Genomic DNA, 23,452 nt, shown 5'->3' with positions numbered 1-23,452 from the left:
CAATATGCATTGAAAACAAAAATTATCTTGGGGAGACAAATTTTTCTTGGGAAGAGAAAAGATTTTTTGCGCCTGGAAATTTTTTCGAGTAAAAAAATTTTTGTTTTCAATTCAAATGAATACTTTTTTGGCGCCAAGAAATTTTTTTCATTACGAATTGAAAACAAAAATTTTCTTGGGGAGATACAAATTTTTCTAAGTGCGCGAAAATTTTTGTTTTCAATTCAAATGAAAATTTTTTTTGCGCCAAGAAATTTTTGATTCTGTGTACGGTAGAGTTAAAAATATAAATATATATATATATATATTTTTTCTTCTTTTTACTTTCATTGTCTGTATTGAAACATCACATTAAAAAATGTTGTCTTAAAAAAAAGACCAACATCGTAAATATTTAAATATTTTTAGAATATTTAGACGCATCACTCCATTACTTAAAGATTGTGCTTTGGTAATACGTGTTATTTAAATTCCACGGCAAATGCAGACAAAAATATATTTATATTTTCAGTCTTTACTCTATTAATTATTTAAATGTTAAATTAATAATTATATTTTGAAGTAGAAGCACTTTATGAAGAACACGGAGTATTTAAAGCTTTTTTAAAGCTTCTTTACTGTTTTCTACAAACTCCTGAAATAAATGATAATATTTTTTAATTTAGTAATTTATCAGACGACTAATGGATAAATATTGATTTTTTAAAAATTTATTTACCATCAAACCACGACTCATATAATATGGACGGCTTATTCCATCATTTCGCGAGCAATCTTCGCAGAAGCATATAAATATCGTATCGATGATCATCTGAAATTGACAGATTAATTAATCAAATAAATGAATTTTTTTATATCGTCTGTTACAGTAATAAAACTCTATAGAGATATATTTGAGTAAATTTCATAGAAATTGAATTATTCAATGTGTACTCAGAGTACAATTTTCAGAAAATTTTGACATAATGTTGACAGCACCCATAATTCTTATCAGATTCCAAAGAAATTTTTTCTGCCAAAAGGAATTGTAGAAAATTAATTTAAAAAAAAATACCGGGTTGAATTTTCTACTGAAAACGTCAATTTAAGGGCATTCTCAGACAATACCCCCCACTTTTTGAAAATATTCTATTTCAGCTGCCATTTCGGTATTAAAATTTTATTAATTAATTAAAAAAAAAATTACTTACAGTTGATATCAATTATAGCTGGTGATTGGCAATTTTTTAAATTTTTGAATAAATGAATAAATAAAAATAAAAAAAATTTTTAAATGCGTATTTAGATAATTGAAAAATCAGTACACGCATTTATTTAAATTTCAATGTTTTAATTAATTTATTTAGGGCCAGTTTTTCAAACCGAGTTTCTCTTATTCAGGTGTAAATTAATATTGATAGTATATCTATATAGATATACATTGATAATATATATAGATATACCAGCAATAATAATTAAAACCCGGATTAAAAATAAACCAGGTTTGAAAAATTGGTCCTTATTTATTTAAAATTCCTAAATTGTCTCATATTTGCTACATTTACACTCATAAATTTTAATACAATCTGACAGTTGAGTCATTGAATTTTTAAAAAAAGTGGATGGCAATGTCAAAATTACCCTCAATTCACAGTATTATACTTCACGATCCTGAAGTTAGTAGATAATTAACAATTTTCGGGTTTTTTTTTCCAACAAATCAATGACAAAAAAAAAAAAAAAAAATATGCACATGTAGAAAATGAAAAAAACTAGAAGTGCAATTTTTAAAATGTTTTTTTTTGTAATTTATCGTTTTGATAGAAATTCAAAAATTATTAGACGTCAGCTAACTTCAGTATCATAAATTTGCAGACACTTAACAATTTTCGAATTTTTTTTCAACTAATTCATTACAAAAAAAAAAAAAACTAAAAATATGCGCTTGTAGAAAATGAAAAAATTTAGAGGCGCAATTTTTTAAAATATTTTTTTGAATAATTTGTCGTTTTGAGAAAAATTATCAGACGTCGGCTAACTTCAGGATTATATTTTATATTTTGAAATTTATCTTTTTAATTATCACGTATTGTACATTATAGTTGGTGTTAAATAATAGTATGTATGGATGCCATGTAATTATTTACTCAGGTAATATATAAGATAAAATCGTAATTATCTTTAGTAAAATAGAAACATTAAGTTAATTAGAATATAAATTCTTAATTAAGCTTTAGTGCTCTCAATAAAGATGTGAAATATAAAATTTGAGATAAGAGATACTTTTCTTTATTAGTTTATTATAAATTATAGATATAAATTACACCTGCTAAAAAATTTCTCTAATATTAATGATAGCATCTAAAAATAGTCAACAGAATCGAGTTTAATAATTTGTAAAAATTGATTTTAATCTAAAAATTGTTTTGTTATTAAATTTTAATGTTAACATTTGAATTTCTATTACAAGATATTTTACTTAAAAACTCATAAATATTTAATATGGCAGATTATTATTTTTATTTATAAATGACATTTGTCGTATCTTTTTATCTTTTCAAATAAATAATTCACTTCTATAATAAAATATCATTGGAATTGAAATGTTAAAAAAAAAAAAATTCAGCTAAAAAAATTCTATAATTTTACCAATCGAATACAGTCCATTGAAGTATAAATAATCCATGTTTTTAAAGTATAGAAAACCCGAATGAATTTTTTCTTTTAATAATTTATAGACATAAACTTATAAATTTGAAATATCTTATGTAGTTAAAGAAAATTGATTTTAGTCTAAAAATTGTTTTGATATTAAATTCAAATGTTAATATTTAAATTTTTAGGACAAGATATTTCACTTAAAAATTCATAAATATTTAAAATAGGAGTACTTTTAAGTGACATTTCTTATATATTTTTATCTTGTCTAATTAATATTTCACTTCTATACTAAAAAATATGCAGGGTGAATGCGGATTAAATCTGGAGTGAATTCAAAATGAATGCGGAGCAGATGACTGTTTATTTGTTTAATTCTCTTGGAGTAAAATTCACTGAAGTTTATTTTAAAATTAAAACTTTAAATCGGAGTGAATGCGGATTTGAATAAATTCCGTAATCACTTCAAATTGAATCCTGATTCTTTAGTGTACAACAAAATTTAAATGTAAGTATTAAAAAAAAATTTATGTATCTATATGTCGATTTAAATATAAATAATCCACGAAGTTTTCAAGTATAGAAAAACTAAATGAATTTTTTTTTTACATAATTTAAAGATATAAAGTTATAAATTTTTAATATCTTAAATCGAAGGAAATTAAATTATATTTTCAGTAAGAAATAAATTTGTAGCTGTCATAGGATTAAATTTATTATTTATGTAATTCGTAGTAAAGAATGAAACGAACTTATTTATAAAATTGATTCATCTATATTTTATTACGAATGAGAGTTAAATTCAATAGAGTTGATTTATAAACAATAGAATAAGAGATTGATACGGAAAGTATAAATAATAAATATAAAAAAGGGTTACCTCATAAATTGAAATGAAACAATGGGCAATGAGAAGAGCAAATAGTCCACCAAGAGCTATTGGTACCCAAGGATGGCGCAATCCATCTTTTCTCTTGATTAAAAAAACCAATAAATCAATAATTAGATATCAGATATAAATAAATAACAATAAAAAATTATTTTCTTTACCTGAATCAAATAAACACCGGCAACAACAGTAAGCGCAACAACGAGTACTTTACCCAAGAATAATACGAAATCTCCAACACTATTAATAGCTGCTACTCGTAATATATTGTCCGTAAGTGCTCGGAATGCTTTTTTACCTCCAGCACATAAATTGCAACCGTAAATAGCTGAAATAATCATTGTTATCAATACATTTTTTTTTGTTTTTATTGTAATTATAGTAAACAATAATCGATTTTTTATTGGTCAAATATCCTTTTCAAATCAAATTTCCACCGCGATTCTCATTTAACTTGATACTATTTAGAGTAATTATAGACATCTTAGTAAATAAGCTGATTAGTATTTTGATTTAGTTGTCATCTACTGTACATATTAATATGATTCACTTTAATTGCCTATTTCATTAAGTAATACCATTCAATTTTATCATATTACCCGTGTAAAAGAATTTCTATTCTGAACTATAGAACGTGACACGACGACGGACTTTTTTTAAACGATTTTTGAACTTCTGAAAATACAAAGAAGAAAACAATTTACTTAATACTATAAATGAACGATTTTAGACTCTCGTGAACTTTCGATTCTCGATTAAAAATTGTGAATTTTGTAATTTTTTTTTCAGGGCAAAATACGGCCGGAAAAAGATGACTTTCAACTATTTCTGAAATTTTTTTTCGACTGTATTTTAATTGTACTAAGTCATTAAGTTTTCTTTTGAGTTTACAAAAATTTAGAAAATGTTTGAAAAAGTTCATCGTTGTCACGTTTTGGAGATTAGAAGATTCAACAATTTTTTTTTTCGTTCAAAGTTAATTTAAAAATTATTTTTTATAAATTTTTATACTACAAAAAAGTTTAAAAACTTTTTTTTGGTTGTGAGATAATTAAACTTTAATTTGATATTTATAATTACTAATAAAATATATTGTGTTTAAAAAAAATGATACATATTTGATTATAAATTAAAACCTGAAACTCATTTATGAATTCGTGTATTGGCTGGAATATATTATTTTTAACATTCATGTAATATGAATTAAAATACAAGTCTTTAATCTCTGATGACTTTTACCTGCATCAATTGATAAATTTAAAACGACTGGTCCACTAAATCGATACGAGCATAAATAAATTATGTCTTCAAATAATTTTGTTGATAAAATATCCAGCGAAACTGACAATGTGATATATTACACTGTTATATAAAACTCAATTAGAGAAAATGATTGAATATTCACTAATTTAGAGTGATAGTCACACTACTTATTTCAAAAACTGGTACGACTGTCACTTTGAATTAGTGAAATTCTATATTTGTAATTGAATTTCAATAATTCATTTTTCGAAAGTATACACAGAAAAAAATAATTTCTTAGCATAAAAAATTTTCACTCGCCCCAAGAAAATTTTTGCATTACGAATTAGAAAAAAAAAAATTTGTTGAGGCGAGAAAAACTTTTCTGTGGGCAAAAAAAAATTTCTTCTAAAAAATTTTCATTTTTAATTCATAATGAAAAATTTTTCTTGCGCCAAAAAGTTATTTTTTTTTTTCTGTACATCTTAAATTAAAGAAATTATTGTTGAGTTTTTAAAAAATATTAATATAATATATGAACTAACCAGTTTCGATGTAAGCATTTCGTGTTAAAAATTTAAGGACATTTTCTAAACACCACAAGCAGCAATGACAACAACATAAAAGAGCTCTCATCCATGCATTGTCATATTTTTGAAGATATTTTGCTGTATAAGCAAAAATAGCTCTTAGAAATGAAACAATGCCTATAATCAGCGAACCAAATGCAACAGTACCAAGATGATGACGTATTAATGAACATGTACTACGTGTTACTGGCATCGACAAATGTTTTTTGTCCCTTTAAATAAAGTAAACAATTTATTATTAATTAATGTTAATTAATTTTGAATAAAACATTAGAGCGCACGTGTTAAATATTTACTTTAAGGCCAAGGATTAACTGGATAAATATTAATTAAACTAATTGAAATATTATTTATAATTAAATTACCTTGTGAAAAACCAACGTGCAACTGCACCAGCTACGATCATGTGCTGACAACCGAGGTAAAATTGCATCATAATGAAGTACATGAAGATATTGTACCATCTTGCGCCCTGTTAAATTTTTATTCATTCATTTGTTTTTATTTATTAATTTATTAGTATTATTATTTAATATACAGTAAGTAGTTTTTATACCTCAAGTAAACCATTTTTTTTATAGTGAAAATGGCCTTTTTTATTTTTATAAAGATCACCGGCACTTTCAATCCACAGCATCACGTAAAGCCAACCGATAAGTGAAGCGCTGATAATGATATAAGTCTAAAAATAAGTAGAAAAAAATAACCCTTGTAAATGAATAAATTATGGTGATGAAAAAAAAAAAAAAAAAAAAAAAAAAATGGAAAATCAAAAGGTGCACACCTCAATCGCTCATAATAATTCGTAGTATTATTCTATTTTTTATTGTTATTTTAATCTTTTTTTTTTATTAATTTTTATTATTTAAAATTTTTTCAAATATTTCGGCTGTTTTTTATATGTCAATTTTCCTTTTTTAATCTTATCGTCACACTAGTACTGCTGCCAGTAATTAGTAGAGAAAAAAAGAAAAATTAATAATAATAAAAATGAAAAATGACAGATAATTTTTTAAAGAATTACCCGTTTTGTTTTTTATTAATACTTCGAAAGTTATCGTGGTTCCGAAGATTCATACAGCAAAATTGACAGCCCTGGTTTCGAGGATTAAAATAATTAATTTTAAATCAATGGAATAATGAATTGACTTAATACCGATTCGAAATTAGTCCTTAATAAAGTATCTTTGTACTAGTATACAATTTAACCCATTTTAGTGTAATTGAAAAAGTGTAGAGATGAATTGACGTAAGTGAATTAGTCGAAAAAATAATTTCGATCGTTCACAAAAAAAAAGGGATTTTTTGGCGCAAGAAATATTTTGTATTGTAAATTGAAGAGAAAAACTTTCTTGAGACTAAAAAAAATTTCTTGCCTGACAATTAAAAATCTTTTTGGGGCGAGTAAAACTTTTTGCGCCAAGAAATTGTTTTTTTTCTGTGTAAGATAAGACACAAACAGCGCGTTCGCTTGAGGTGTGCAAAAAATAATTAAAAAATTTACATACATATATTGGTTGCAACAATAGTCCAGGCATTGAATAAATGGCTTTACCAGTTTCTTTGAATAATTGGGAAACGAGAGCTATTCTGCTTCGCATGACAAGTACTACAAGAAGCGTTACAACAGCAACTATTGACATTAAAATAGCATATACTAAATATGCTTGCACATGTCCTTCTTCTTCGTCTATTTTACCAGACATAACATCTTTTCTTTCAAAGTGCCACAGCAACCTGCAATAATAATAATAATAATACAAAATGTGTACTGATTGCTGTTTATCATCAGGCAATATTAATGCGACTCCCAGTGGGAGTTATTATTGTAAAGTGGAATATTGAAAAGACATCGGATATTATACCAGAGATAAATTGTCCCAGCAATGGAGATGACAACTGCACCACTTAGAACAATGAATATGACGTATTGTACGATGTATCGGAAAGCAATCAGAATACAGAGGGATGATGCTGTACATGAATTCCGGATATTAAAAATAAAAAAAAATATGTATAGATTATTATTACTATTAACGTTGGATTTTGAATAATAACATACATTCTATACGATATACGTTATTATTTAAAATGTAATAGTAATTGATGCATATTTTAAATCAATTACCTACCGAGAGCAATTAATAGCAGGTAAATCAATTCTCTCCATGCAATATTCAAATCATTTGCGGCTTCCTGTAATCGTATTGTCAACGTGAAATTGCATTTTTAATTGACAGTAATTTTTTAATATACTTGTTTTTTAAAATATAAAATATTGTTTCATTTTTTATTTTTAATCCCATATTGTTTTCTGATAATGCCATTAAAAAGTCAATAATTGTTTGCATTGAAAATTGACATTCCACTAAATTAGTTATTATCTAATATTTATGATTGTAAATATTCATATTTTTTTCTCTTATATTTTCAATCAACGTCAATAAATTTTTTATTAAATATACGAAATAATTTTTAGCAATAAATATTAATTAACTATTATTTGTATGTACTGTTAATTAAAATTCTTAATTAAATTAATATATATTAATTACTATAAATATATCATTGCATATAATATAAATGTTAATAATAAAGTAACTTACGTTAAAAAAATTTTTAACACCCAGATTATTTAGTAAAGCGTTTGCAGGATTATTTCCATTACTTTTAACGATGCAACGATTTAAAAATCGTATGCTAAAAAAAATAATTAATCCTTAAAGATACTTTACATTTTTTTATTCCAATTATTTTATAACATTAAAACTAACTTACGTTTCATTTCCCAAGTTATCGCAACTTTCAATGCACTTACGAGACTTGACTCCGTCTATCCCAAATTCAGCGTAATGATAACTATATTTAATGATAAATAAACAAAACTATTAATTGATAATTACAGAAGAAAGTTTGATAATAATTGTTTGTTTGTTTTTATTTTTTATTTAAAGTCTGGTAATTTAAAAGAAAATAATAACCCAAATCTCCTCAAGTCAGCGCCTTTACATGAAAACTCTGGATTCGATTCTCTACTTGTAATTCGACCACAGACATTAGCACAGTCATCATATCCATTCCAAAGTCGAAAAGGGTCACCTTTTTTTACTGCTGCACTTACAAAATATCCCTGTAATTAAAAGTAAAGTATGTAAGTAAATATTTAAAATTACGATTGAGGAATTTTTGGCGGGCATTCTCAGACAGTGCCTGCACTTTTTAAAAATATTTAATGAAATTAATCTATCATAAGAGTATAAAAATTTTATTAATTAACTTCAAAAACGCAGATATGATTTCGCCGAGATATAGATTTTTAAAAAAATTACTGACAGTTGTTATCAATTAGGAGTTAAACGAAATTTGGTAAATAAATTTTACCTTACAAAATTTGACATTCAAAATTATAACGTTGACATGAAGATTTTACTGAAATTTATTTTCCAAATTTCGCTGAACTTCTAATTAATATCAACTAAATAATTTTTTTTAAAATCAGTCTCGCGAAATTGTAACTGCGTTGCTCTTTTTTCAATTAATGCTTTAATTTTTTTTTAATTAATTATCAAAATTTGATACGTTCATTAGAATTGAGTCATTGAATATTTAAAAAAAGTGGGGAGGGGGCACTGTCTGAGAATGGCCTTAAATAAATAAATAAGTAAATAATTTACATAACCACCGATAAGTAGAACAAGAATTAAAAGTGCCGGTAAATCTGTACAAGAGCGGTTTTTAGCAAAGACTTCGACTTCTGAAAATGATGACTCTCGTTCTGGGCTCTAAAAGTATTAAAAAATAATGAAATTAAAAAATGAGCAGAACAGTAGTGATAGATAATTCTGTTGGTTATTGATATATCCAACAGGTCACAATTAGAAATGAAATTGCTAGTAAATATTTGATGATCATGAATAAACCAACCGGCGTAGGCTGCTGTCTCGTTACCATGTTGATCCTTGTAATATTATAATTATGCGCAATCACTAATTGCTATTGTTTAATAATTTATTATATTTATTCAATATTAATTCTGTTAGATATTTCATTTTGTGGTTAAACAATTGATTCAATATCGATAATTCGTATTTATTATGTTTATATTTTGGCTTTAAATCATATTCAATTGTTTCGGGATTATTAAGTTATATAAACATTTTTTAATGGTGATTTCAGCTCGAATTAAATATTTAAATTTTAAATTTAATAAATACAGACATTAAATCAATAAATTTGAATAAATATAAAAATATATTCGGTTAGTTGGCTCGTAATTAAGGTCAACTAAATGCGAAAAAGTAAAATGCTTAAAATTTTAATTCCCAATTGACAGCCATTAAATAATAAAATTTAATTAATTTTTTTTTATTTTTTTCCACTAAAATACTAATGAATAAATGAATTATTTAAATGGATCTTATGATAAATATATTTACATTACTTTTAAATTCGCATATTTAATTTAAAAGCCACAGCTTACAACACAAAAAAATATTTAATTAAAAAAATTTAACAGTTATATAGAAAATTAACTTTAATTATTTCAAACTTTGTTATTTGAAAAATAATTTTAATCAGTCTAAAAAAAAAATTAAAGTTACTTCGTTAAATAATTGAATTATCATATAAATCAGAATATATTTCTCAAGTTAATTTATAATTAAATTTTGAAAAATCGATTTCGAAATGAAACAATTAAATGAAATTTATAAAAATATGAATAATAAATTTTTTTACCCCAGGTTCTATTTTAGCAGAATCATCGTCTCCACATCCACAGCAGCCCATTTTAAATAAAATAATACGTTTTATCGAATTAAATATATCCAAACAACGAGAGTCAGTTACTTTGATCTCCTGATGACAATCACCATTGGTAGTCTCAGTTTTGTCTCTCCTCTTGCCGTCTCCTTCACTATTATCTGTAATCCACAAAAGCAATGTCTACTGTATAAACGTTAAATCCAATTTATCCTCCGATAAACTGCTCACTCTGTCCAATTCAACGTAACAAGGATCATGATGAACATTCTCATCGTATATTTTGAAGATGTCTCTTAATCGGCTAATAATTACTTTGGAGTTGCTATCGATTTTAGATTCCCAGCTGTGATTTAATCTGTATCTCAGTAGTAGCACTATACCAGGATAGGAGTATCTCCTGTGGATTGTTGGTCCGGACAGGCGCGCGATTCAACTACTAGTCGAGTGTGCGTGGATGGTACTATAGGACACCGAGTAATTGCACTACTGGTATACTATTCCTAGTCTAAACTCCTTATATTGGTGTTGGTAAATTGCTTTACTACTATTATTATTATTATTACTAAACGACGACGACGACTACTACTCTACGTAACATCAATACCAAGTATACAAGACGAGTACTGAGGTATTGTAGGTATCTTTGAGATTAAGAAAGGGCGCGCAAGGACGCGTGTATAAGGAGTACGATAACTTTTAAGTAAGACATGGTAAATCGTCGTAAGATGGTGGACCATGTACTACTTTTATCTTGGCAAGAATTGCTAAAACCGAGAAGCGGAAAAGGAAGCTACGATCGATGCAGCATTGAACAAACTCTACCAACATATATACATATAACAAGTTCATATATGCTCACGCGATTGTGCACCTGCGTGACTTATCCAGTTTCATAGCAACCTATTTTGTTGTCTTTTTATTTAATAAATTTTCGAAACACTCGAAAAAATTAAATTGATTAAAAAATTTTTTATCATTCGGTTCAATTCATTAAATTTTAATTGACACTTCGTTTGACATTTCCCTCGGTACTTTTTTTTATTTTAATTCATAGACAACTAGACTTTTGTGTACGTACTATTTTATTTTGTGTTTTGTTGCTACTGCGGTATGCATTGCTGTTCGTTTATTCTCTATGTGTCTCTATTCTGTCACTACTGCAACGGCTAATCCGTGATATTGACGTTCTCGGGCTCTTTCGATATCTATCTATATATATACATATATCTATCTATATATATACATATATATATATATACATATATATATATATATATATACGTATATAAATAGATAGATAGGACCTTATCTTCGTGACGGATCCACCAGTTTTATGTGAATTATTTATTGATAAATGAGCCAGCGGCAAAAGACATTCCGGCGATCGACGTATCGTTTACGTTTTTTTTTATTATTCATTTTTTATTATAAAAACTTTTTTTTTTAATTTTCTCTAGAGATTTACTCGTTAGCCGGAAATTCGTGTAATATTTATTTTATCATCAATTTTACGGGTATTACTCGCTGTAAAATTCACCGCAAAAAAAATTACAAAAGACATTTTTTTTACGTGTAATTAAAATTTTTTTTTAATTATTTATTTTATACCATAGTCGGATTAAAGCATTTTTGTCTCGCTTGTATTTCTCGTTAATTTTATAAATTTTGTTTAATTAAAAGTTGTGAAGAAAATTTCAACACAAAATATTATCAGATTGAAAATTATATTTATGAAAGATAGATTCCCAATAAAATATATATATATATATAAAGTATTATTTATATCAAAGTTAATCGAATTATTTTCATTAGATTAAGACAAAAAATTCTATGAATTTGGAATAAAAAAAGAAAAGAAAAAAGTAAATCTTTTATCAGATAATTTAATATCCGTTTATATTGTAACGTATAGGCTTCTTTGTTTTGATACCTATTGTAAGCTTTATACACTATTACTTTAATCACTGTTATCCGGAGAGAATTGGAATTGATAGTCTTGTCTATATACTCTCTTCGCTTTAGACTCTACCGCCCGTAGTTGTGTTGATATTATCAATATTCTTTTAAAATTACATCCACACTCGTACTCACACCTTCACACACGATTACATACATCGATTCACACATAAACCCAATATCTATTTGTTCGAGAATTTATATTAATGTCACGTTTCAGTTTGAAGCGAGTAAATGTGACCATGAGGCTTTGAGATATTAAACATGACTTATTTTCCACTTTCAAACTCTTTCATTTTGATAATCCATAACGTAACACGACTTTTATTATTATTATGTTATGTTATATATATTCTGTACTTTGAGTTCATTGAATGCAACACGCGATCATGAAAATATAACTAAAACTTTTATCATATTTAATCGTGTGTCCATATGATTAAATCTCAAATTATTTTATGGTACATAAAAAGGTCAATGACTTTGTAATAAATTACTTGTTATTTGTCTGTCACTTACAATCATTAAATACAATAAACTACTACACTGTAAAAAAATTTTGGAGTGAAAACAGATTAAATTCGGTGTGAATGCGGACCGGATACTGTTTTTTTATTTAATATACTAAAATTTACTCCAAAGGGAGTTTATTTCAATAATAAAACTCCGAATCGGAGAAAAATGAATTCCAGATCACTCCAAAATCACTCTGATGAAGAAACGAACTCCCTATTTACTCCGTATTCGGAGTGATCTTTTTAAAAATTCGGAAAATCCAAGTAAATTCGGATTTAAATAAAATTCGTATTAACTCCGAATTCACTTCTGATTTTTTTCAGTGGTAACGTTTCTTTAAATATTTTTAACATTTTCAGAACCTTGTTTCTGTACAATAAATACAATAAATTTTAACAAACAATTATTATAAAATGTATATATATATATATAATATAATAAGCTTAAGAATAACAATCATTAATAAAAAATAATCGACTTACAAATATTATGATGTCAATTGTAGTGTAAATATAAAATTGTATATAAAATTATTTAGTTTTCGCAGGTTATAGTTGTAAGGTTGTACATTATAATGTATTGTTGTAAATATCAATTTTTTCTCTGGTGGATCTGAATCACGGTACGTTACCGTAATTTACTTCATTTGGTCGTAATTTACCGTAGTGTACGGTAATTTACGGCGAATCACGGAAATTTACCATAATTTGTGGCATTTTTACAGTTTTGACAGTGCAATACTTTACTTTCCAATAAAATATTGCAGGCTTGCCGTAATTTTACAGTAGATTATCGTTCTTTAACAGCAAATTTACGGTAAAAATACTGTACCTTTGCCGTAAAATACCGTACTTTCGCCGTAAAATGCCGTACTTTACCGTAATGTGGTGTAAAATATCGTAAATTACGGGAATTATCGTAATTTCCTGCAATTCGGATCCGCTAGGGAATTAAAACATTTTCTTCTTAGTTTTTTTCAAATAAATATGACCAACATTGATAAGAGTGATGGCATTACTAATACCCGCTTAATGATTTTTTAATCACCCTCGACCATTAGTGGTAATAAGTTAATAGCTATTGATTTATTAATTTAAGATTAAAATTTATTTCATCGATTTAAAAGTTTTTTAAAAATATTTTTCTTAACTTTTTTTATTTTACGTATTGTGTGGTGAAATATAACAAGTGTTGAATGTTACAAAAATGAAATGATATATTTTATTGTAATTAACAAAGCGTTATTAATTCAATTTGTACTTTTATGAGCTAAAAAATGTTATTTTTATTTTTTTTTTAATCCCTAACTACTTTCTATCCACGTAAAATAAATTTAACCAAGCACTGAGGTTTTAAATTACTCAAAGTTCTTTGAAAGAACAGCTAAAGTAGTTGAACATACAGACTATTCATTTTGGAGTATGAGTGGTTATATTCAGAAACAAAAGTAAGAACAATAAAAAAAAAAAAAAACAACTGCAAGGAAAAACAATATAAAAAGAAGAAAAACACGCATTCAATAATTAATTAATGAAGAAATAAGTTAAATGTTACATAATTGGATGAAAAATTAATTAACTTTTCTTAGTAGTGTTTTTTTTTATTAAACAATTGTATAGCATTTAAAATATAAAAAAACTTGATATAACATAAAACAACTAAATTGTAAACTCTCTTTGCAAGAAGAAATAAATTACTTGACATAAAAAAACTTAATTGTTTAATTAACCTTTATTTTTATATCAGTATTTTTTTAAATTTTTAATTCTTATCATGCGTATTATTGAGTTAAAAATTCATTTCTACTTTACATGATACTCATGTACAAAAAGAAAATATGCTTTGTTATTTTTTTTTTTTTTTTACATAAGTACTTGAATATTAAAATCGTATAAAAAAAATAGCATCATATATTTATTGCGTCATGTATGCAAGAGTTAAGTACATGATATTAAAATAAAATATATAAATAAAAATATATGGTATACACCGGTTATTAGAAAAATGACTAGAGCTCTACTTGAGCTTTAAGTCACTCTGTACGACATGGGAAAAATATTTTAATCTACTTCCAGGATCTCTTTGACATATATCCCTTAAGTACTCTTTGGCAAAGTCGGTAACTAGCGCGTTCATGGAACTGGGTCAGACATGTCTCCAGAACGGGTGAAAAATAAAATAAAATAAAATACAAAACCAAGCTGGATAAAAAATAGGAAAAGAAAACGAGAGGTAATTGTTTTGTTGCCACGGGTTCGTAAAAAAAGGAGTAAAAAAAAAATAAATACAAACGGGTGTTGTGTCGTGACCGAGTCTGCAATAGTCCATATATGTATATTTATATTTATATATATATATATATATATATATATATATATATATATATATATATATATATATATATACATATATATATGGTTGTAATCAGGGTAGCACGCAACTACAGCTAAAACATATCATTAAAGAGACACACAAATATACTCAATCATGCGGGCGTTCTTATGGGCGTGAATGAATGTGAATTAACCAGTAATATTGTTATGCTTGTAATGATTCTCATAAAGGAAATTACGTCAAATTACACTCAGTTATCCGTTGAATTATTAACCTTTGATGCAATACTTTGTGCTTTGTGCGAATTATTGTATTACTGACAAAATTATCATATATATTTTGATAGTCGTCTACAACTCGTGGCTTTAATCTTTAGCTGTAAGATATATTATAAGGCAAGAAAAAATGGTAACGTTTAGAAAATAATATAAATATGAGGGTTTTTAAAATATTTTATTCGCTGAATCATTTTATTTTAATTTAGATTTCGAATAGAATATAATTCATCGTATAAATGATATTCAAACAAATTTTATAATTTATGACAATCAAAGCTGTGGTAAATTGAAAATATTTATCACTGAAAATGCGTGATACTAATGAAAACTTTTTTTTAAAATATTTTTATTTAAACGAATTAAAGAAAATTTTAAATTGCAGAAAAAAAAAACTTTTTAACTAAAATTTTATTTGTGCCGATGTATATTAAAAGATAAATTTTATGTCGCGTTATTATGTATGATATGTAAGATTAAGGATAAATTTGATATCAGATATTTATATCTATATATATATATATATATAGATATATATATATATATATATACATATTAAATGATGAATGAATAATATTCCAATGAATATTTTAGTAAATAAGACTGTTGACTTTTATCTCTTTTTTAAAATCTAGTCACGTATTCACGTCGGTTCTCTTTATGTTACTATGTATATATATAAGGATATACAAATATATATGACATGCAGAAAACGTAGAGAGCAATTGCAGAGTAATACATCTTTTTATGTGAATGCTACTTTGTCCTTCTGCGGGTGGGGTTCTTGTCACATTGTTTGACCTCAATATTAATGAAAGAAAATACTTGCGTTTGCAAATTATTTTTCATGACTCACCAATAATCATCCTTAATAATCAATACAGTAAATGTAACCTTGATTGAATTCACAAACTAAAATAACCTTTGACCAAATGTTCAATTATTAGTACACACTTTAGTTGTATTTTTTTACTCTATTGTACAAAAATGAGTTATTGATCGCGATCACTAGAACAACAGAGCAAACATTTTTTTATTTACACTAGATATGTTTGTCGGAAATATTAATCAATTATTTTATCACGTCAATAAATTTAATAACAATTAAAAAAAAAAAAACCTTTAAAAAATTAAAACCAAACATTTGTTTTAAAATCAAATTATCAAAAGTTATGTTTTTTTTTTTTTTGGTTTACTGTTCAAATAAATCTATCAATAAAAATCTATTTTTTTCATTAAAACTGTGTATATATAGCCACGTATAATTAAAAAAAATGTTCATTATAAAATTAAAAGCAAATATTTTTTTTACATGAAATTTATCTCTTTATTAAACTTTTTTTTCAAGAGTTGCAAATGTAAGATAAAAATTGAATCGTTTAATTTTGCATAGTGGAAACACGAGAATATTTTTTACTTATTTAGCGTGACAAATAAATGAAAACACATTTCAAGAACTTTAAATGAAACATTAAAAAACAAACAAAAAAAAAAAACGGTAGTCTCGACTGTGTAATAATTTATTAAAAATTTTATTCACTTCAACTTGTACTCATTTTTTAAATATTTCATCTCGTATTGTATATAAACCTTAAATATATAATAATAAAAATGATAAATAAAACTTTTCCAGTAGTAAATGGACGTTGTGAACTGCTAGAAGGTTCACAAAAAAGTGTTGGAGACCCATAGGTAAAAATTATGTGAAGCGAAATGTATTATTGTGCTTATGTACAAACATATATACTGTACACACATATATATTTATATATAAAGGGGAAAGTTGTGTGTAACGGAAGGTATATGTGAACACCTGCCACCTAAAAACATCCCTTACACCCTACTTCATATATATACATATATATATATATATATATATAACGTACTAACATTTTTCTCTTTAACTGTTGACGTCATTACTACAGTTTGTGTCATATTTCATATAATATTGTCACGCAGGTTTTTTTATTTTACAAACGTAAATACTTTTTATATAATTTCGTATTATATTACATCTTATTTTTTTATTATTTCATATTTTTTATTTTGAACTCATAACTAAAGTTGATCTCTCAAGCGTCTGTTTCTGTCTTGCATCTGAAGTTATATTTGAAATGAGAGTTGTAATGCAATGTAATATATAATATAACGTAAAAGTGAAGTTGTTGGTGTGATACTTGTCACAGTGATTACATGTTATAACTTAAAGTTGCACAGAAGTTAATGCGCAAACTATAAACATTAACTGTACAGAAAACTCAATGGCGCACAATAAAATTATTTCCGATGAATAATAACATAAACTCTTCCAATAGTTTTTATTTGATTTTTTTTTTCTTATCCTTAATGATCAACAGAGAGGTTCAAGTTGAATAAAGATTTACCATCGTAAACTTTCTTAATTACTGATATACATATACTTTCAACAAGTCAAATCGAAACTGTTTATATAATCAAACTTTGTAATTGAGTATTTGATTGTTTAATTTAATATTTTTCAAATAAAACAATAATCGTTATTAATTAACTGTGAAATTTGATACTTATTATTTGTTTTTTTTTAATTTAATTTTATTTATTTAACAATGAAATTAAAAATATTTCAGCTTTATTTTATGCTAACTTTGATCCGAATCTTAATATGTATCGAAGTTTCAACAAAGACTGTTGGAGATCCGGTTACAACTTTGGCCGATCGCATTGTTTGTCAAACACTTTTGAAATTGAACCCGATCATAACTCAGAAGTTCTAGTACATTTTATATTAGTTCTATTTCAAACACGAAATTTAATTTAAATTATTAAATTAAATTTACATGAAATTTCAACGATTATTATTCCAATACTTTATTGGTTAATTGTATTAACTAATCACCAGCATATGTCATTACTCATATTATTCAATCTTTGAACCGTATTATCAATTTTTAATTAAGATCGATAGTACAGTTCGTGATAAGCAATGACAGAATGAAAGTGCTGAAGAATTATTGATACTAGTGAAGAATATAAATTTTTAATAGACTTTTGAGAAACTTTTGTCATGATCACATCGAAATATTTATGGCATTCATAACATTTCCTGTTATTAATTATTTCCATACTGGTTTCTCGACACAGTTAAAAAATTATACTATATATATATCGAGTTACTGATTTCAAAAAGACTTATATCCCGGGTTGAAAAATTTGATCTGTTTTAAATAAAATACAAATTTTAAGTTATTTCTATTCAATTTGACTTTTTATTTGTCTTCAATTAACATGGGAAATTTAATCGAGTTTTGGCTGTACTATTCCTTATTTAGACTATTTTCAGATTTGTTTTCAATCACTTTTAGTCTAGTTTTGGTCGCCTGTAGATCAAATCAGACTTTTTTCTCAAAATATTTTGCTTTTTTTTGTTTTTATTCTGACCAAAATTAGACTTTTTCTGCCTATTATGTATTTTTTAGTCTGTTTTTTATTGTCTTTAGATCAAAAACAGCTTAGAATTATCATACAAATTGAAAACAGATCAATTAGTTCAAATACAGACCAATTAGTCCAAATATAGTCTAGTTAGACTAAAATCAGATCAAATTTTTCTACCCAAGATATTTACTCACTCTTTTGGCCTTAGTACCCAAATTAAAAAAAAAAAAATTTGAAAGCCAAAAAGACGCATAATTTAATCTATATGCCCTTTTGGCTTTTCAAATTTGTTTTTCAATTTTTAGCTATGAAATAAGTCTCCAAAACAATTCGTCATATAAAAAAATTACACGACGCTTTGGGCACTAGGAAGCTCCCTAAAGTTAAAAGAGTGAATAAATATATGTCCTTTTGGAATTTGTAACGCGATACATGATACATCTATACTTCTATTATTAAACCTTCGAACTGTATTATCAATCTTTAAATAGAATCGATAGTACAGTCCAAGTGATAAGCAATGATAGAAACAAGGTGCTGAAGAATTATCGATTACTGGTGAAGAATTTGAATTTTTAATTGACTTTTGAGAAACGTTTCTCATGATCATATCGAAATATTTATAGTATTCATAACATTTCTCGTTATTCAATATTTCCATACCGATTTCTCCACACAATTCAAAAATTTAGACTTTATATTTATATATATGTATATATAAATTGTTATGAATATAAAGAAAGTTTTCTGACAGCTATGCCATTATTAAATTAATCAAACTGTTGAAACTTCATATCATTGGAAATGTCTTGACGTAAATTTATATATTTTTATGGCTTTGACTGTTTTTGAAAGGTTGATAAGAGGAAAAGTCAATTTTATGAATAAATTTAAATTTAGCTAAATAAAATGAAATAAAAAAATAAATTTTTTGAATTAAAGAAAAAGAAAACAAAACATAAGAAAATGAAAAAATTTTGCTGTCAATTTTTTTTATTTACTTCATTTACTAGCATTCAATATTCTGAATAATTTGAGAATAATTGCGGGATTAATTTTGTTATTTTTTCAATCGGAAACAGCGGTCTTTTAGTAGACCCTGAAAATTTTATCAGATTTTCCGTATCTTTTACCTTGATAGAGATATATTGAACAAAAAATACCCGAGGGAATTCAAATTGACTAATAAAACAAACTTAAGCGTGTGTTGATTTTTTTTTTTAATATTCTGTAATCGCGAGTATCAGAATCGATAAAATTCAGGACACTTGACAAATTTGTTTTCATTCATTTACAGTCAACGAAAATTAATAAAACAGGGAAATAAAATTTTTTAAATAATAAATATTTGAAAAATAAAATATCTCAATAAGCTTAAAAAAGATGATATATTTCTGTGACAGTTCGAATGTACGTCAAAAAAATTCAAAAATAATTAATACAAAAATTAAAAAAATTTAGCGTCTAATAATAATTTTTGACAGTTTTCTGTCATATATTTTCTATTATATTCCATAAACGTCATTTAAAATCATAATAAAAAATAACCAATTGTCTGATACAGAAAACCGAATTCAATGCAGAAAATTTATTATTTATCGTAGTCTAGTAATTTAATAAAATAGTTATAAAACAAAAATAAATAAATATAAAAGTTTAGCTTTATATATTTATAGCAAAACATAAATTGACATCTTTTCACGTGAATATAATGTTTTAGTGTGAATTCTCCAAGTGTTTCATACAAGGCCATTGGACTTTCCCAGTTTCCTCTCTTCTATCTTAAATCATGTGTGTGTGTATAAACGCACATATATATACGTATGGGTGTGTACATAGCATTCAACAAAGAAATCACCACGAGGTCGATGAAACTTACAGCGTACAACGGAGAGGGACAAAAAATATAATACAAAAGAAGAATAAAAACAAGTAAAAGAGCGAAGAAGAAGAATAATAATAAGAATAAGAAGAACCAGCAACATATATCTTAAACTACTGTACCGAATAGAGTTTCTTAACACTCTATTTTATTACTCATTATGACTTCTTATTGAAGATACTGTTTCATTTTAAAAAAGTTCAAAAGTTAACATCCCGATCTATCATAATTTACTTTTTCATTTTGAACAATAATTTTTGTTTTTTTTTTTATGTACATTTTGTTAACAAACTTCGGATAATCTTATCTTGCATCCGTTCACGTACTCAAAAATTATTTTTATCACAAATAAGCACAATTTAAAAACATTGGGAGTGATTACGGCCTTTATTCAAATCCGATTTCGCTCCGTCACTAGGAGTTCCGGAGTTTTTAAAAAAAATCACTCTGCATACGGAATAAATAGGGGGTTTGATTTTTCAACTGAGTGATAAATTTATTTATTTAAATTTGAAGAAAAAAATATACTTGAGACAAACTTCATTTTGGCCTCATCGAACAATTAACTACTCGTGAGGTAAACCTCATTTTGGTCTCATCCATAAGAAATATATATACGTGAGGTTAATCTCATTTATGCCTAAAAGTCGTACAATATGAGACTTGTCCAAACTCTTATTTATATGAATTTTAAATGGTAAAGACATATTGAGGTAAATCTCAAAATCTAACATTTGAGGTCTAAAATCGGAATTTTTTTTTGACTCAGGATTTCGGAGTAGTCTGGATTTTATTTCAATCTGAATTCACTCCGATTTGGAGTTTTAAAATTAAAATAAACTCCCTTTTGGGGTGAATTGCACTCCGAGAAGATTAAATAAATAAGCAGTAATCCGCTTCGCATTCACTCCGCTAATTTTTTACAGTGCAATTACAAAGATTCTTTTGCATGATATCTTCAATAACAACAATCTACAGCCAGTGCGCCTGATATTGCGTAATCAAATCCGGTAATAAAAAAAAAAACTAGAGTTATGCCGATATATAAAAAAGAAAAAAAATGCAGAATTGAGTCATGGAACTTGGCCAAGGTACCGTCGCGTTATATTTGTTGCTTAACGAATAATTCTTAACATTTTTGCCAAGTGCAACAACCTAGGGATAAATTAGCATTTTGTACCGAGTATATTTATTACAGTTAATTTTTATTTCTTATACTATATATATTTTTTGTACTTTTTTATTTTCGTAGCTAAAGTACACGACAAAAGCCTCCCACACCTTATCCACTCTACTTATATTACTTTCAATTGTACTCACGATTTTGTTATATCCTCTTATCTTAAACTCTTAAAAACTTATAAATAAGAATCAAAAAGTTTTTTAGGGCAAAACTTTAATCACAGTACTACGGATTAGTAATTGATAATTACCGATTAAATATTTTAATCACTTAAAGAAGTTATTACAATAATAATAATAATAATAATGTACTATCGGATTAATGAAATTTAACACTGGTTTTACAATGATGATCCTCACGAGTCTCAGTATGAAACTCAACTGACAAAGTAATGTAAACGTATGAGCAAGCAAAGCGTTACACGTTCCAATGTGTGAGCACACGCGAGTTGAGAGTTAGTCATGAGTCGCGTTTGTAGAATGGAATAGAATGAAAGTACCGCGAATAACATGAACAAATATATACATCTAACTGTACTTGTATACAGACATAAATATATTGTATATACACAATCTATGTACAATAGAATACAATGGAATAGAATCAAGTGCATTCGATACTTGTTCATGAGTAGTTCTATTCGGTCTTCATGTTTCATTTTACTCCAGTATTGTCAAACCAATCTAGTGTCCTTGACTCGATCCTCGATTCCTTTCGGTTGAGCACCTAAACTTTTGTCCACCTGATACCGATGTAACTTTAACGACCTGATTGTACTCGATTTTCACTAGATTTTACGTTTATTTAAACTCTGAGTACACATTTAGCTTTGCTTCAGGACATGTAAAGATAAATAGGACTGGAGATTAATTGAGGGAGAGAAAGAGAAAGAGAGAGAGGAAATACAAATATGTACTGTTGTTTTTTGTACATTTTGTTGTTTGAATGTACATGTAAATGCTAATCGGATTGTAAATCTGTGTAAATAATTTAATTTTTTTTTTTCGCCTTTTTTTTCTTGATCATCCGTTGGCGTATAATTTTCTCGTTGGATTGTACTCTCTGACACACGTTGAGAGGGAGGCACGATAGACACTTAGCGATGCATGACCTACAACGCGTGTCGTTTAACAAAAAATCAACACGATCGATTTGGTATATTTTTATTTTATTATTACTATTATATTTTATATTGATATTGTGTTGATTTTTTTTGTCACTTTAATTGGACTGTTGATTTGTTTGTATTTCAGTAATTATCAATGTATTTTATAATTTTTATTTGTTAATTGTGTCGCGATAAATTACTTTTACTTTGATGTAATTTTTTAAAAATAAGTAACTATTTTTTAATAGAAAGTATTTTATACCTATGGAATTCAGTAGTGTAATTATTTTACTAATTATCCAAACGTTGGTTAGTCTGAAATTTTTTTTTTAATAACTAAAATAAGCTATGAGTTTAGATTTTAAATAAACGCAGCAAAAGTTTTTAACTGAAATATCGTGATGTATAAAATAATTTAAACCTGCCGTGACTATTGTGAATGGAAAAATAAAAATCTAAATATTATGTATGTATTCGAAGCTAATTTGAAAACTTTTTTTGTCTATGTACTGACAGCAGTTGAATTGTCACTTTTAATAATTACTCGACTGATACTTTGAGAGTTGATATAAAAAACAGATAGAAAAAGTTTATTAAAAATTTGAAAAGATGAATAATTATGACTTTTAAAAATTAATACTTCAATTTTAATTTCATCAATT

At 26.1% G+C, this 23,452-nt stretch overlaps 1 protein-coding gene across 4 annotated transcripts; it reads right to left on the bottom strand.

The window, feature by feature from the left end:
* Positions 1-317: 317 nt before the first annotated feature.
* On the bottom strand, positions 318-22,146 carry LOC130670354 (choline transporter-like protein 1). Of its 4 annotated transcripts, none has more exons than XM_057473731.1 (16): positions 21,820-22,146; positions 10,096-10,280; positions 9,033-9,140; positions 8,340-8,488; positions 8,137-8,217; positions 7,965-8,058; positions 7,491-7,554; positions 7,224-7,332; positions 6,867-7,095; positions 5,915-6,040; positions 5,724-5,830; positions 5,314-5,570; positions 3,688-3,854; positions 3,518-3,610; positions 719-811; positions 318-634 (listed from the first exon to the last, which is right to left on the bottom strand). In XM_057473731.1, exons 2-16 carry the CDS (start codon positions 10,144-10,146, stop codon positions 593-595), a joined length of 1,770 nt encoding a protein of 589 aa, XP_057329714.1. In that variant the 5' UTR covers positions 10,147-10,280; positions 21,820-22,146; the 3' UTR covers positions 318-592. The 4 variants fall into 4 exon arrangements, with proteins under 4 accessions (XP_057329714.1, XP_057329716.1, XP_057329713.1 ...); XM_057473733.1 differs by having other exon boundaries at positions 21,933-22,146; XM_057473730.1 differs by lacking the exon at positions 21,820-22,146 and adding an exon at positions 16,060-16,084.
* Positions 22,147-23,452: the final 1,306 nt, after the last annotated feature.

Source organism: Microplitis mediator, chromosome 6 (assembly GCF_029852145.1).
Source record: "Microplitis mediator isolate UGA2020A chromosome 6, iyMicMedi2.1, whole genome shotgun sequence".
Taxonomy (NCBI): domain Eukaryota; kingdom Metazoa; phylum Arthropoda; class Insecta; order Hymenoptera; family Braconidae; genus Microplitis; species Microplitis mediator.
The sequence above is the reverse complement of the archived record's forward strand: the minus strand, read 5'-3'. Positions and strand labels throughout refer to the sequence as shown.